At 44.2% G+C, this 17,014-nt stretch overlaps 1 protein-coding gene across 1 annotated transcript in view; it reads left to right on the forward strand.

Moving 5' to 3' along the window:
• Positions 1-5,932, forward strand: part of wdr7 (WD repeat domain 7) — a 132,135-nt gene extending 126,203 nt beyond the window's left edge. The window contains exon 30 of the mRNA XM_083793512.1: positions 3,683-5,932. Coding sequence (XP_083649638.1) covers positions 3,683-3,886 — 204 coding nt within the window. The 3' untranslated portion in view covers positions 3,887-5,932. The remainder of the gene's footprint in view (positions 1-3,682) is intronic.
• Positions 5,933-17,014: the final 11,082 nt, after the last annotated feature.

Consider the following 17,014-nt stretch of genomic DNA (forward strand, 5'->3'; position numbering starts at 1 on the left):
ATGCAGTACAGTACATTCATTTAACGAGGTTTCACCAGACGTTTCGGGGTGTGACATATCGCACCTCGTCGCGTGCCCTGCGTCAAACCTGTTCTCAAAGAGTGCTGGTCTGATTTTAGTGGCAGATTTTAGTAGGAAAACATTGCGCTTCTCAAATCGTGCCAAGGACCCCCAAATTGATATACGTTTCGCTGCGGACCCTCTCTCTGAAAATGTTTTGTGCCAGGGATTCCCTGAAGAGGACACTTTTTTTCAAAGATTTTTCAAAAAATAGCAGATGTACATCTGCAATTTTTTAATAGCCAACATAAAATATGGATGAAGGGGTTCAAATGTATTAACAGCTTTTCTGCGGACCCCCTGGAGCTCCCTCGAGGACCATTGCTCTAGTTGGGGTTAGGAAGAGCACAGTACACTGCCATGGATTTCACATGTAAGCTTCAAAAAGCCATGAGTCAAAAAACAGGATTTGTGGAGAAGTTGGTCTTTACTTGGACACCGTCAGTGTAAAAAGAACACTCTGGATAATGCCAGTGATGCAGTAGAGTAGACAGTAGAGGATGTAAGCAGTACTTGTAATGCACTGTAACTGTAGCTAGATAGATACAGGATACATGCACGCACGCACGCACGCATTCTCTTCTTCCCAGAACTGTTATTTTGAATGAAGGGTCTTTATGACCTCTGACACGACTGTCTGCACACACACACACGTGCACGAACACACACACACACACACGTGCACACACACACACACACACACACCCTCTAATGGCATTACTGTAAGCATAAACCGCGTCTAGTGAGCCCGACCGTTGGCTGCTGTGGTAATGAGCTGGCAGACGCTATGTCGATGTCTCCATCTCTCTCTCTCTCTCTCTCTCTCTCTCTCTAGCTCTCTCACTCACACACACACACACACACACACACACACACACACACACACATACTCTCGCTCTCTCAGACATTCACACACATGCACACACACACACACACACATACTCTCGCTCTCTCAGACATTCACACACGTGCACACACACACACACACACACACACTGTCCACACATACTTAATATGAAATGCTGTCCAGTTTGCATCCTGTGTGTGCGTGAGTGTAAGAGAGGGTCTGGGGAGGGGGGTCGATGGTGTCTGATGTCTGCCACAGTCTCTCTCAGAGACCCACAGGAGATCTCTCTCTCTCTCTCTGTCTCTCTCTGTCTCTCTCTCTCTTCTGTCCCTTCATCTATCACTTTCTGTCCTCTCTATTATTCATAATTTGTGTTTGTGTGTCTGAGTTGTTGTTTTATTGTCTTTGTCTCTGTGTCATTTCTCTGCATTCCACACATGCATGCACACGCGCACACGCGCACACACACACACACACACACACACACACACACACACACACACACACACACACACACACACACACACACACACACACACACACACACACACACACAGTCTCTCATCAGTGTTTGTTTGCACGCGCTGAACCCTATTGTCATGTCATTCTAGTGATGTGACAATAGGACATCATACATTACAGGCATTATCAAGAGAACCTCTGTCTGTCTGTCTGTCTGTCTGTCTGTCTGTCTGTCTGTCTGTCTGTCTGTCTGTCTGTCTGTCTGTCTGTCTGTCTGTCTGTCTGTCTGTCTGTCTGTCTGTCTGTCTGTCTGTCTGTCTGTCTGTCTGTCTGTCTGTCTGTCTGTCTGTCTGTCTGTCTGTCTGTCTGTCTGTCTGTCTGTCTGTCTGTCTGTCTGTCTGTCTGTCTGTCTGTCTGTCTGTCTGTCTGTCTGTCTGTCTGTCTGTCTGTCTGTCTGTCTGTCTGTCTGTCTGTCTGTCTGTCTGTCTGTCTGTCTGTCTGTCTGTCTGTCTGTCTGTCTGTCTGTCTGTCTGTCTGTCTGTCTGTCTGTCTGTCTGTCTGTCTGTCTGTCTGTCTGTCTGTCTGTCTGTCTGTCTGTCTGTCTGTCTGTCTGTCTGTCTGTCTGTCTGTCTGTCTGTCTGTCTGTCTGTCTGTCTGTCTGTCTGTCTGTCTGTCTGTCTGTCTGTCTGTCTGTCTGTCTGTCTGTCTGTCTGTCTGTCTGTCTGTCTGTCTGTCTGTCTGTCTGTCTGTCTGTCTGTCTGTCTGTCTGTCTGTCTGTCTGTCTGTCTGTCTGTCTGTCTGTCTGTCTGTCTGTCTGTCTGTCTGTCTGTCTGTCTGTCTGTCTGTCTGTCTGTCTGTCTGTCTGTCTGTCTGTCTGTCTGTCTGTCTGTCTGTCTGTCTGTCTGTCTGTCTGTCTGTCTGTCTGTCTGTCTGTCTGTCTGTCTGTCTGTCTGTACGTACGTCCGACCGTCCGCCCGCCCGCCCGCCCTCCCGTCTGCCTGTCTGCCCGTCTGCCTTTCTGCCTGTCTGTATGTCCAGTATATCATCACTGGAGGGCAGAAACCTTGTTTGTCCCAAACTGTTACTTTTCAGGAAATGGAGCGAAAAGTTTCTGAAATAGTGAAAATAGCAGATCTACAAGATCACTACTTTTGCTTGTACGACCAAGTAGGGCATTGAGTGACAATTGATGCATTGATGCATTAGATTAGAACATGGGTTGTCAACCCGTGGGTTGAGAGTGCATAAAACTTTCCTTAATGATCATATCTGGTTTCAGTATTAATGTATGATATTTTCTCTATTTAAGGCTATTTTTGCAGTCAATTTGTATTGGGGGTGGGGAGGGGGGCGGGGGTCGCGAGACATGGCCAAAGCATTTCTCTGTACGTCCTACCGGGGGAACCCCCCCCTCCCCCTCCTGTCAGGTGATAAGAAGCGGCCTGCTCACACCTCATGCATTGAAGGAAGCATGAGCTCAGTTCGGGACCCTCCCCAGGTTGGCAGAGGGAGAGTAGAGCCCAGGAGTTTAGTTGGGACCCTCCCCAGGTTGGCAGAGGGAGAGTAGAGCCCAGGAGTTTAGTTGGGACCCTCCCCAGGTTGGCAGAGGGAGAGTAGAGCCCAGGAGTTTAGTTGGGACCCTCCCCAGGTTGGCAGAGGGAGAGTAGAGCCCAGGAGTTTAGTAGGGACCCTCCCCAGGTTGGCAGAGGGAGAGTAGAGCCCAGGAGTTTAGTTGGGACCCTCCACAGGTTGGCAGAGGGAGAGTAGAGCCCAGGAGTTTAGTTGGGACCCTCCCCAGGTTGGCAGAGGGAGAGTAGAGCCCAGGAGTTTAGTTGGGACCCTCCCCAGGTTGGCAGAGGGAGAGTAGAGCCCAGGAGTTTAGTAGGGACCCTCCCCAGGTTGGCAGAGGGAGAGTAGAGCCCAGGAGTTTAGTTGGGACCCTCCCCAGGTTGGCAGAGGGAGAGTAGAGCCCAGGAGTTTAGTAGGGACCCTCCCCAGGTTGGCAGAGGGAGAGTTTAGGCTCTGGGTGAAAAATGGAAAACTTGTGAAATGGGACTTTCTGCATAATGAGTACTTTCTACTTTTATTTTTACTTTTGTACTTAATTCCGGACTTTTACTTGTATTTTGACATTGCAGTATTGCTACTTTTACTTGTATTTTGACATTGCAGTATTGCTACTTTTACTTGTATTTTGACATTGCAGTATTGCTACTTTTACTTGTATTTTGACATTGCAGTATTACTCATAATAAATGCGTGTTACTGTTCCCACCACTGGTTTAACCGTGGCTCCTCCTTCCATCCTCCCAGATGAACACTGGGCTCCTGGGCAGCATTGGCATGCTCAACTCGGCCCCTCAGCTCCGCTGCATCAAGACCTACCAGGTGCCCCCCGTCCAGCCGGCCTCGCCGGGCTCCCAGAACCACCTGAAGCTGGCCCGCCTCATCTGGACCTCCAACCGCAACGTCATCCTCATGGCCCACGACGGCAAGGAGCACCGCTTCATGGTCTAAAGGAGACCCCCATGCCCGCGTTGTGGTCTAAAGGAGAACCCCATTCCCGCGTTGTGGTCTAAAGGAGAACCCCATTCCCGCGTTGTGGTCTAAAGGAGAACCCCATTCCCGCGTTGTGGTCTAAAGGAGAACCCCATTCCCGCGTTGTGGTCTAAAGGAGAACCCCATTCCCGCGTTGTGGTCTAAAGGAGAACCCCATTCCTGCTTTGTGGTCTAAAAAGCAACTGGTTCCCAAACACTGAGTTGTGGGACACAGACGCAGAAACATTTTGTTTTATGGCTCCCTTTTGTTTTTTGTTTTCGTACATTTAGTTTTTGATTATTATATCAAAACATTCCCCAACAAAGCCTTTTTTTCATGAATTAAAAACTTACTTTTTAGTAATTTCATGAAGAAATAAAGGACAAATCTAAGAGATTCCATGAATTAGAAAACAAATCTTTAAGAAGTATAGTGAAAATAGCCGGTCTACAGGCCTGAGCCATATTCTGGTCCAGCTGGTGTGTTACAGCACAATGGCAGATAGATATTTTATTTTGTTTTATATTTGATAGATGTTTTGCTCCCGTGGTGGTCAGTGCTAGGAGCTACATTGTGGGTCTGTCTACCGTAGGATATCAAACGACCACCAATAGGACTGTTTACATTGTTCACTCTTGCTGTTGAAGTTGATGATAGTGTTGTCGCTGTTGTTGTGTTCATTTGTTTTTTGTGCTCTATAGTCATTCTGATTTGTAAGTTGTTTTCACTTAATGCCAGAGTCGCTCCAGTTCCAGTTTGTGGCAGTTTAGTTTGTTGTGATTCATATTCATGAAGACGCGTGTTACACTCCTATCCCTGGAAGAGAAGTGTACACTTTACTGTGTGTGTGTGTGTGTGTGTGTGTGAGGGTGTGTGTGTGTGTGTGTGTGTGTGTGTGTGTGTGTGTGTGTGTGTGTGTGTGTGTGTGTGTGTGTGTGTGTGTGTGTGTGTGTGTGTGTGTGTGTGTGTGTGTGTGTGTGTGTGTGTGTGTGTGTGTGTGTGTGTGTGTGTGTGTGTGTGTGTGTGTGTGTGCGTGCGTGCGTGCGTGCGTGCGTGCGTGCGCACCTTTAACCAAAACACTATCACTTTTCCCTATGGTGCCACTGAGCTCCCCAGTCTGTACTTGAAGTACAGCACACAGTGGTAAAGAAAGAAAAGTGTGATTCTGGATTCTATAATCCTTCTCCTATATTCTTAGCAAATAGGTATTGAAATTAAATTAAGGTGTGATTGTTGGCCTCTCTCGGGCAATGTAGATGGACAACAGAACCTGTAAATTAAGCCTCCTTAATTTTCAGTATATGCTGTATGCCTAAAATAGCAGACCCGCAAGCACACAGCTTGTGAATTTGTTGTTTTGTTTCACCGTGCAACACTTTTGACGGACAACATATAAGTGATGCATTAGTCTGTGAGATGGTATTATATATGAAGCCAGTGAGAGTCACAGATACTGTACCAAGCCTCATTTCTATACCACAACATAATCGTTGTCGGGGAGAAACCCCTTTTCGTGTTTTCGTAAAGCAATGCCCCACCTGACTATAAGCGCCACACAAACGTATCAAAAGTAGCAGATCTACACGCTTGAAACGCGCCGTGAGGCGACACGTTTCCAGCTTGTAGATCTGCTACTTTTTAATTGGAATTAGTTTGTGACAAAATGATGTTTCCACCCGAACAGACGATATCCATTGTGCATTGCCTGCAGATGATACCACATATTACACACATTACAATTCATACGTGTACAGTATCACACAAAGATGAAGATATATGTTTGGAATAGTTTCCTTCATTAGCTTACACATGCAGATAAACCATATCATTGGAGGTTATACATATTACATAATATATACAGTATGTTATGATATAATGAATGCTTTAGCTGTTGATGTTGTACAGTGAGCCCTGTCTAGTTCGATTGTTGGGTATATTTATTGTGATTAGAGTGACTAATCGTCAGACACTGAGCTGTTGTTTATGATAATTATTAAATGTCAATAAAGTCCGAGTGTAACGTGGTTTGATGTATGGCTTGGTGTACACTCAGTCATCACACGCATGCACACATTCAGCTGGGGTAATTGAGAAGAAAGTGTTTGTTTAATTTGCTATATTGACAACCACGTCTAGCCGTATCTCGGAATGCTGCTCTCTCTGTAACTACGCTGAATGCAGAAGCTGTCATCTGTTTGTCATTTATGGTCATCTGTTTGTCATTTCTTCTGCCAAGCAGCAAGCTATAGGGACAAGCTAGAAGTTTTGCGACTCCTGGCACTCATTAACCACTCTAGGATTCCCTATTTTGGCTGTAAAAGGTGAGAATTTGAGGAAAAAAATGAAAAGGAATATATAGTGTATAAATCTTTTGACTACAAGCTCAATGCATTGAGGAGGTGTGAGCTTGTAGATTTTCTATTTTTGATAATGTCGAACATTATAAATAGGGATTAACCACTTAAACAAGTGTCAAAGTGGTATATAAAATAAAATATGCTGACTGCTAGGTCCTGAATTGGTTTATTGGCTGAATGCTACACAGCAAATCCTCATTGTTAATTTATACATTTGTAACCCTGAGTGTATAAATGAAACCAATGAGGGTCCATTTGGTTTCATACTTACTGTACACACTCAAGGTTAAATCAACACTGAGGATGTTCTGACGTACATTGCCTCGTGTTATTTGTAAACGCACAGGGCTTGACCTGGTGAGAGCAGGAGTGGACCTTGTGAGACGTAGGAGGGGCCTGGACAGGAGTCAACCCACACATGCACGCACACACAGTGTACACACACACACGCGCGCGCGTGCGCTCATACAGACAGACACACACACAGAGATGAAAGTCAGAGGTTTCGTGGTGATGATTTAACATCAGAGATTTGATAAATATTTGATGTTGGGAAATACAGATGTGTTCTCTAACTCCACTTGTTTGATACAAATTAGAAGATTAAAGAATGTTTGATCCCGTTTCACATGTATCAAAATATTTTGCACATAGCAGATCTATCGCGACACGTTAACATGAAGATTGGCTATTTTCAAATAGCCAAAGTTTATATCTTATGTAATAATAATCAAAATCTACAAAGAAACTAGTTTTCAAATCATTATAGTGGAGTAAAAAGACAATTTTTGACTGAAAATGATGTTGGACCAAAGGACAGCTGCGTTGTGATTGGCCAGTAGTAGATCATCTACTGTATACTGGACAGACAACTTCATGCACTCGATTGGCTAGTTGAACTCCATAGCCTTGTAGACATACATCCCATAGCCTGGAGTGAAGTGGATCTGAGATTACGGACGGTATGAGTTCATGAAATGTACAGTTGTCATTGACTGATAATATTCAGGGATTGAGTTTGTTAGTCTGCTGGCATTATGCTCAAGTAATATGCTCAAGTAATATGATGCTGATGGGTTTACTAGTAGTTTGTGAGATTAGCTGTGGACAGACTAGCACACAGAGTCAGCCTGGTAGAGATAACAACTTATCCATTTAGTTATTCATTTGAAAAGACGAAGCTTGCCGCTACTCACTTTCACCAAATATAGCCAAATATAGTAAACTGACGTCATCAAAGTCATTCCAGTATAAATGATTTGGTCGGAGTCCCTTTGACTTAGTATAGTTTCAATTTCTCAAAGTTAACTTTAACTTTGTTTGTCACATCAAAACAGGTTTACAGGTGTAGAGGGGTCGGTCCGGCAGGTACACACCACTATTAAATAAGCATTAAGGATGTTCTCTTTTGCAGCTTCACTTGTTCGTCAACCGTCGGTGGAAGCGACCACGGACGGTCTGATGATGATTCGGAAATGGAAGGAGGAAGGAAGTCAACAAGCGCTTGGAGAGAAGGCCCAAGAGTTGCCCCTCACGACAGAGCACAAGAACACCGAGCTGGAGAGACACGCCAAGATGGCAGACAACGAGGAAGCCCGGGCCCCGCTTCCAGAAGACGAGGAGGAACGCGAAGGGAAAGAGCAGGAGACTGACGCCCTGCAAGTGAGTCAGTCGGAGGAGAACGAGAACTGCTTCACATCAGTTGAGTATGATGCGACCTCGAAGCTGCTGTCGTACATGGAGAGACTAGAGGCTGATTATAAGACTCTGTTAGCTGTGAACAATAGACTCAACAGGGACCTCGGCAGGGTGTTTGAGATAGATGCAGCCTGGAGAGAGGAAATCCACTCGTTCAAGGACAACTGGAAAAAGGCCTTGGAGGAGAACACGCAAAACAACGAGAAGCATTTAGCAGAGCAAACCGCGGTCAACGCCGTCATCTCCAAGAAACAACAGTGCATCACAGAGGAGAATGAACACATACAATTCCAGCTGGATCTCATTAAGACCGAACAGCAACAGAAAGAGATTATTTTGGCAGAGGAAGCGCACGCTTTCAAGGAAGAGATGGACGCAATGCAGCAGAGCGTTAATGACAAGATGGACGCAATGCGACGGAGTTTGGATGAGAGGATGGAGGCAATGCAGCAGAGCATTAATGAAAGGATGGACACAATGCAACAGAGTTTGGACGAGTTGAAGTACAGAAAGAAGAGGAGTATGTGGAGAAGATTGAAGAAGTAGAGACCATGCAGATGATGATGATGCACGAAGACACACTGGGTCAAACCACGTGTGACCTTTTCACGGCTCCGTAGGAGCAACGGAATGTTTTTTTTACTGTAAGGATCTTGGAACATCTAAAATGAAATATTAGCCTTCTCATGGTGGACTTCCAATGCAATGCTTGGAAGAGACAACTCGGGCATAAAGATGACGAGTATGAACGAAAAGAGCATGTGGATATGCGTCCCCGGTCATCTCAGGAAGTGTCTCCACTCTCCACACAGGAGGGTCCACAAGGTGAGCTGGGCATCACCCAATGGTGTGACCCAGAACCAGAACACGGCGGGATCTACGAGCATCAGATCACCTTCTAGTCGGCACCCTGGAGCCGACACTAAGGAAACTGAATGGAAACGACAGAGAGACATCTGCCTTTTGAACCACAGAGAACGGAGGACATGCTTATACTCTAAACAACAGATTACAGGTATTCCAAGAACCGAGCAGCAAGGAACATAATGAAAGACAAAATGGGAAAAGCAGTGCGCAGAAACACTATGTCGGGAACGAGAGTGTAGACGGAATGAGTCAGACAGTAGCAACTGCAGTACATGGACTGACCAAAGCTAAGGCCAGAGGTCAAGAGCAGAGCAGATACAGAGAACAACATAAATGTAAAAAAAAAAAAAAAAGCACCCAGAAGCAAGGACCAGAGAAACTGCATCTACTATAGTGGTCGTGTCGTGAGCTTGTGGCTATGCTGTTTTCTGCAAAAGCTTTCCCCACAATGCAGATGCTGGGGTTTAAGTAGTTAATACTTTATTAACAGTTTGCAAAGAGTACAGCGGTACGATTACACAATGATGCTGAACGGATAACGCGAAGAACCCATGAGGCCTTGTTTCCATAATGTGGTTCAGTATGTATTAAATTTGTCAAGAGGAAATACCAGCAGACTTGGAAGGAAAGATACCTGGTCAAGCTCCCCCGAGGTGTATCCCATGCTGTTTTTGGAACAGAATCGTCCTGGAATGAATAAAGAAACATCCACTGACCCAAAGCTAAGAGAGCAATGATGCTCTCTTAGCTCTTTTCAGGCCTTTTGGCCTGAAAAGATTGTGCGTGTGGACCAAATTATAGCTCTTCCTTTCACCCACTTTTTACACCTGTAAACCTGTGATGTGACAATAAATAAAAAGTTGAGTTGAGTTGAATTGAGGTTATAATATAAGCCATGGAGGACATCCAGAAGATTGGGCTGTCGTAGAATCATCGGGGTGCACCCCAACATCTGGAAAGTAAAGCCCAGGATAGAGATAGTGGTGTGTGCGTGTGTGCGTGTGCACGTGCGTGCATATGTGTTTGCATTTAAATTAACCACTTAAATTACCCCATGTGATTAAGCGGAGTCCCTCATGGCTCTATACCAGTGTCCTTTCTGTTATTGTGAGAGCTTTCGCTGGGACTAGCCGCAGAAAATAGCCGATCGACAAGCTCACAACGCGTTGCGAGCCTGTTGTTATTTTCTGCGAAAGCTCTCCCCGGATGCTGGGGTTTTAAGTGTTTTTTTTGGGCGGGGCTAGCTGTGTTTGGGTGTTCATGTATTTATTAGAGGTGGATGAACTTTCTTTTGCCATTGACTTGAACGGGAATTGCATTTTCCCGACTTTATTTTTGGTAGATAAACTTTAACCCATTCTGGGCGAGAACCCTTTTTGGTGTTTTAACTAAGCATTTATGTTATACTTTAGCTATTGAAAAATAGCAGATCTACAAGCTCATAGCGCGCCACCGAGTGGCGCACTGCGAGCTTGTAGGTCTGCTATTTTTTTTTAATCGTGAAAATGCTGCACAAATCTTTGAATATATATTCTTTCAAAATACTTTTTTTTTAATTTCGACGTCAGGCCTGATGGGTTAAGCCATATATTATATGGAGCAGCAACAACCAGAGTTGCACTTTTCTACTTATAGTTTTAACAACTCGAAGGGACCGCTCACTTCACACTGGCGTGTGATCTTTCCCCCCCTCCACATAATGTCTGAGATATTTTACTTGAATGTGTTAATTGAAGAGGGTCTCTCTCTGTGTGTGTGTGTGTGTGTGTGTGTGTGTGTGTGCGTGCGTGCGTGTATGTGCATGCATGCATGTAGGTGTTGTCCAATCTAGGAGCCCATTGGAAAAACAAAGGAAAAACAGCAACCTCTTTTCAACAGTCTGTCTCGAGGTGTTGTCTGGATTGACTGTTTATATTTACCCACAATACTGTGAATAGATTGTTTATGAACATAGTTTATGAACTAATAGGCTAACTTAATAACTGATACGATAGTAATCCGTTTTTATAATGGAAGTCAACGGCGCTCGGATTGGGCATGTGTCAATCTTGCCCCTTTTTTACGATGAAGCTAGTGAACATCTGGATTATTCTGTGAAATATGATGCCTCGTGACCATCTCAGGCTTTTGTGTGGTCAGACTGCATGGGCTTATTTTAATGATCAAGCGTTCCGGCGATGATCAATGGAAACATAGTATACTTTAGGTTTGTATTTATTGCCATCACAATGAAAACGTTTTTAAAGAAAACATTCCATGCCATTTTATTTTTATTTAGGTTTTGTTTATATTCATGTGATATTATCAATAGAATCCTGCCAATTGGGGTCCCACTTGCTATACCATTTATTAATTTTATTCATATACATATTCTATAGCTCAAACCAGTCCAAGCTTGTTACTGTACATCTTAATAACGTCCAGATAAGTCAAACAATTGATCCTCGTGGAAAAGGTCTGAGGTAGTCCTCGTGGTTCAAAAGCACAGACAGGCCCAATCAGGCCCAATTGATGAAGCCAACAGAACAATTACAAGACCAAGAACATCAAATCACAGCTTCACTCGCAAGCGGAAGTCAAAGAAACCCTGGATTAATAATGATGGCTCCACAAACAAGACCCCTCTGCAAAATACACTGAAGCTGAGATTTCTTCTCGTATATTAATGCCATCATGCATCACACAAATGTATCAAAAGTAGCAGAACGTTTTGAGCTTAGCGTGTAGATTTCGCTTCATAGATGTGTTACATTTGCGTATTTATCAAGATGTGATTTGACTGTGCCTTAGTTCCTGTTACAGTATAGTTGACTTATTCTGTTCCTTGTTTTATTTCCCTTTTCCTACCCCGACTCTTCCTGCCAATGCAACGTTATATCCTGCCATGTTGAGGCACAGCGCCTGAACAAAACATAATTTACACCTCTAATGGTGTGATGATGTGACAATGGAGTTGGTGTGGATGTGGACAGTGGACTGTTATTAGACCATATGTACATGCTTGTTCCAGCTGTCAGAGACCATCCATGTGGTCATCCATCATCCCTGCTGTCACTCCACTGACCCTCTAATCCCGGACTCCCCTGCTACTAATCTCCTCCACATCTATGAACAACAGCTACTGTACGGGACAGGAAGGTTGTACAGTATGTGCCTGAGTTTATTTTCTATCTTTGAGGGGCGCTAGCTCCTCCTATGCCCAGCTTTGCGTGTTTGTGTGTACCAAATTTGAGATGATTTGATTGGCTGCTGCACGGAATATGATATATGATGATGTATGATGGTACTGTAAGAGCGCCCTCACTTAAGTGTGATTGTGTTTAGGGGCGCTAGCCCCTCCAATTCATTGCTTTCCTAAATTATGTCATAGGCCAGACAAGTCTATGGACTTTTCATGTTTGTTTAGAGCCTGATTATAAATTCCTCATCCCCAGCTAAGTCTATGGACTTTTCATGTTTGTTTAGAGCCTGATTATAAATTCCTCATCCCCAGCTAAGTCTATGGACTTTTCATGTTTGTTTAGAGCCTAATTATAAATTCCTCGTCCCCAGCTAAGTCTATGGACTTTTCATGTTTGTTTAGAGCCTGATTATAAATTCCTCGTCCCCAGCCAAGTCTATGGACTTTAATGTTTGTTTAGGGCAGTAAATGACAACTTAAGACATCATCTCGCTGATATAAATACATCTTGCAATTTTTTTTAACTTTCTTTTTTCACAAAAACATGTGTGAACATCAACATGCCCCAAAAAATCTGGGCGCCCCTCACTTCACATGAGTGTGATTTGTATTATTCATAATGTATTTTGTGTTTTAGGTGTTTATTTGGGGTGTTTCTTGATGCGTTATTTACTTATCAATATATTTGCTAAAATTCATAGTCTCACATTCACCAGCCCGCCGTCTGTCCATATTTGAGTGACATTATCATCAGCCTTTATTGGACACTGTCTTGTTTTTTCCCCATATCATCCTTTACAGTCGACTCACGACAGGTGATTGTGCGTCCATTTGTTGTGTAGCCTAATATGGTGAATGAAGATTGATCCAAAAATACTGTCTCCATGATTGTCCTTGAGGAGCGAAGAAAACAGAAAGATGAAGAAATTAACGTGAAGATGGAGAGAGATACAGAGGAAGATGGAGAGATTTTTATTTTGACATTTGTATTAAATTACTAAAGGCGACAATGCAACGTTTCATTCTGTGAACAAAGAAGACAGCCCACCCCAATACAATACTATGTGTTTCTACAGCTGCTTCTCCGTGGCCCCTTTTACACCAAAATAACTTGGGTTCTAACTTCTAGAACTGGTTCCGTTAGATTCTTGGAACATTTGATCTTTAAAAAAAAAATGTTCCAGTTCTGAACCAACTTTTACGGTTCTGAACCAATTTATTTTCAGTGAAAACACTCTGAACTGGTTCAATATTAGGCGGGGAGAAATAACTGAACCGGTGGAAAAAGCGGGGGACTTTCTGGGTTTCCTTTTCAAATGGACCTTTACACATGTTCAGCGTATCCAATGTGCGTGCGTGCGTGCAGTGTTTACTTGATTACTTACATTTTCCACTACTTTTACGATTTAGATTTTTGAAAAATGTAAAGACACAAACATATCATGCGTAGGGCAACCAAATGGTCAGCAGCGTCCCTGCTTTAGGGCATGGACACACCTGGCCACTATAAGCTGCACCTCTCTCTAGCATTCTCTTTCCCTCTCTCTTTCTCTTGCTTTTCCTTCACTCTAGCATACCATTTCTTCTCCGTGTGCTGCTATACCTTGTCGTGTTGGGGAGGCATGTGTGCTTCCGTGACTCAGAAGGATATACCAGAGGGGTTCACAGTTCACACCCTCAGCAGCAAAAGGGCACATTGCTGTCCAGAGGGCAAAGGGCAGATGCTCTAGCACCACCTAGTGTCTATCTGTGCACGCCACTGCTCAGCAGGTTCAACAATGCCGGGCAGGTTTCTACAGTAGAGGCCGGTCGAAAAGCAGCACCTGGCCCTCCAGGTTGGGGGTTGGGCGTGGGGCTAACAACCCCATCCCGTAAAACAATTCCTTGTTACAGAAACGCCAACGAGAGTGGCCTGCAGGGCAAGCGGAAGTGAGCCTGGAGGCAGACTCCAAGACCATGAAGATGACCTGAAACAAACTGGACAGAACAGCTCAAGACAGGGATGCCTGGAGATCGCTTGTTGACGCCTATGCCCCAGAAGGGTTAGTAGATGTAAGTAAGTAAATCATATCATTCCTCTTTCCTAACTCATTCTCTTTGTCCCTAACTGTATGACCTCTTCTCCCCTTCTGTTTCTTGTTCTCCTCATTATTCTTGCAAGATCTCTCTTTCCCGTCTCTCACCCATACCTGCTGTTTCTTTCTTCTCTATCTTATACATTTCCATTATGTTTCCATTTTGTCTCGCACTGCTATTCTCTCGCCCTCGTCCACTTGGTCTCCCTTTCTCTCACCCCTTTTCTCCCCCCCCCCCTCCTCTCTCTCTCTCTCTCTCTCTGTCAACCTCTGTCTGGCTCACTGTCTCCTTAATCATTTTCCAGTTGGCAAACATTAGCTATTGATTTTATTGATCCTCCACTGCAATCTGCAGTGCAGCCCCAAGCTATTTCTATGGACTCTATTTCAACCCAACCTCCCTCCATCCTCAGCCATATGCTACTACTGCCTGCTGCCATTACGGCTGTTGCTGCTCGACGTGCTTCTCGGCCCTATACTTGCCTCTTCTGGCGCGCAGTGCTCTATTTGAATGGAGGGTTCTGACGCGCAGTGCTTCTGGGCGCAGGGCTCTAGATTGAATGGAGGGTTCTGATGTGCAGGGCTCTAGATTGAATGGAGGGTTCTGACGTGCAGGGCTCTAGATTTAATGGAGGGTTCTGACTCGCAGGGCTCTAGATTGAATGGAGGGTTCTGACTCGCAGGGCTCTAGATTGAATGGAGGGTTCTGACGCGCAGGGCTCTAGATTGAATGGAGGGTTCTGACTCGCAGGGCTCTAGATTGAATGGAGGGTTCTGATGCGCAGGTCTCTAGATTGAATGGAGGGTTCTGACGCGCAGGGCTCTGAATGGAGGGTTCTGACGCGCAGGGCTCTGAATGGAGGGTTCTGACGTGCAGGGCTCTAGATTGAATGGAGGGTTCTGGCGCGCAGGGCTCTAGATTGAATGGAGGGTTCTGACGCGCAGGTCTCTAGATTGAATGGAGGGTTCTGACGCGCAGGTCTCTAGATTGAATGGAGGGTTCTGACGCGCAGGGCTCTAGATTGAATGGAGGGTTCTGACGCGCAGGTCTCTAGATTGAATGGAGGGTTCTGACGTGCAGGGCTCTAGATTTAATGGAGGGTTCTGACGCGCAGGTCTCTAGATTTAATGGAGGGTTCTGACGCGCAGGGCTCTAGATTTAATGGAGGGTTCTGACGCGCAGGTCTCTAGATTTAATGGAGGGTTCTGACGTGCAGGTCTCTAGATTTAATGGAGGGTTCTGATGTGCAGTGCTCTAGACAACTACAAGGAAACAAGATAAAAACAGATCATGTAAGCATTTAGATTCTTTGTTTCCTCATAGATGTCGGTTATTTGAAAATAGCAGATCTACAAGTTCACAACGTGTTGTGAGTTCTGCTTTAATCTTCTATTAAAAAATATTGAAATACAATCTTGAATAATGGGGCACAAATGATTTTCAGGGGGTTAGAGACAAATACATTTGGGGGTCCATGACATGAAAATGGACTTGAACTTGAACCCCAAAGTAGCTTATAATATGCGGACATGGCAACACCGCATTTATCCCGTGCGCATTGATTAATGCACAGCAGGTGTGTAATGTAGAAGCAGTTTGGTGATATTGAACAAACTTGACTTTTAATTTGACCGTTAAGCTTCCTAACCGTTCCGCGCTGACGTCATTGACTCAAGGCAGCAACACGTCGTCACTGGTTTGTTTTGCTGGTTGAAATCAAATTAGCGCAATACCAATATTAGCCTCGGTCCTATAGCCTGTATTCTCCCGTCCTCTCATCGATTGCGTTGAAACCATAGACTGTAAAAAAAAAAAAAGAATAGGTTGAAACATGGCGGACAGTTCAACAACTATAGGCTAGGCTACTATTGTTGCTGTAGCCTAGGCCTACTACTGAATAGGCTACTGATTACTGAATAAGGTAAGCTAACGTTAAACAACTACCTGTATTGATGCTGTTATCTTCACATAACGTTCTTTTTGAAAAGCTGTGTTTCACCCATTTCAACTGAAACGGACGACTTTCCTCTCAACTCTGACCCCATGTTCGCTGTCCATGGTGCTGAACAGGGTTCATAGACAGCAGTGGTTTCAAGTAGCCTACACAGACACAGTAACTGTACATTTAGGCTACTGTAGGCCTACAATTATCAGGTAGGCTAGGCCTATTTTGACTTGACTGGAGTATTTGCAAATGTCAGTAGGCTATACTTCTACTTCATTACATCCCAGAGACAAATATACGTTTACCCCACAGCAACTATTTGAATACTTTAGTTAGGCCTACAGTACTTTGTAGACTTTTGATTATTTGTTACAAAACATTACGGGCTACTTCATTCTACTAGCCTGGAGTGGATACATTTCTGCTATAGTTGAGAATAGCATACTGTATCTACAAGCTCAAGAAGTTGCGATGTGGCGCATTGTGAGCTTCATAAATGTTGATACCAATACTTTTTTGTACTTTTACTAGATTACCGGACTTCTACTTGTAACAGAGTATTTAAACATTGTAGTATTGATACTTTTACTAAAAAAAAAAAAATCCCCACCACTGAGATATATCTACAGTAGTCTACTGTACTGTAGGCTTTATCAGAGGGAAGTTGCCATTTGCCAAGTCGCGGACATGTGTTGTACTTTTGCACTATTAAAATAACAGTGTAGCTTGTGTGCAGTATAGCCTATACTGACGCTTGTTGACCTGACTTAAACATGAGTCAGAGCCATTTATCAACGTGGCACTGAGGAATCTTTCTATAGTTGTTTAACTTGTTTACACGTATAGGACGCTTTTTGTGCAGCCTTATTGTTTATTAACAGTTTGTGTAGTCATCAGTGTTGGCTACTGTAAATGTGTGTTCATTGTGTTATCTGAGAACCTATAGCATTTCATTATAATCTCTTTATGTTGGGTGCCTTGG

The sequence above is a fragment of the Protomyctophum parallelum genome, assembly GCF_964188405.1.
Source record: "Protomyctophum parallelum genome assembly, chromosome: 21".
NCBI classification, from domain to species: domain Eukaryota; kingdom Metazoa; phylum Chordata; class Actinopteri; order Myctophiformes; family Myctophidae; genus Protomyctophum; species Protomyctophum parallelum.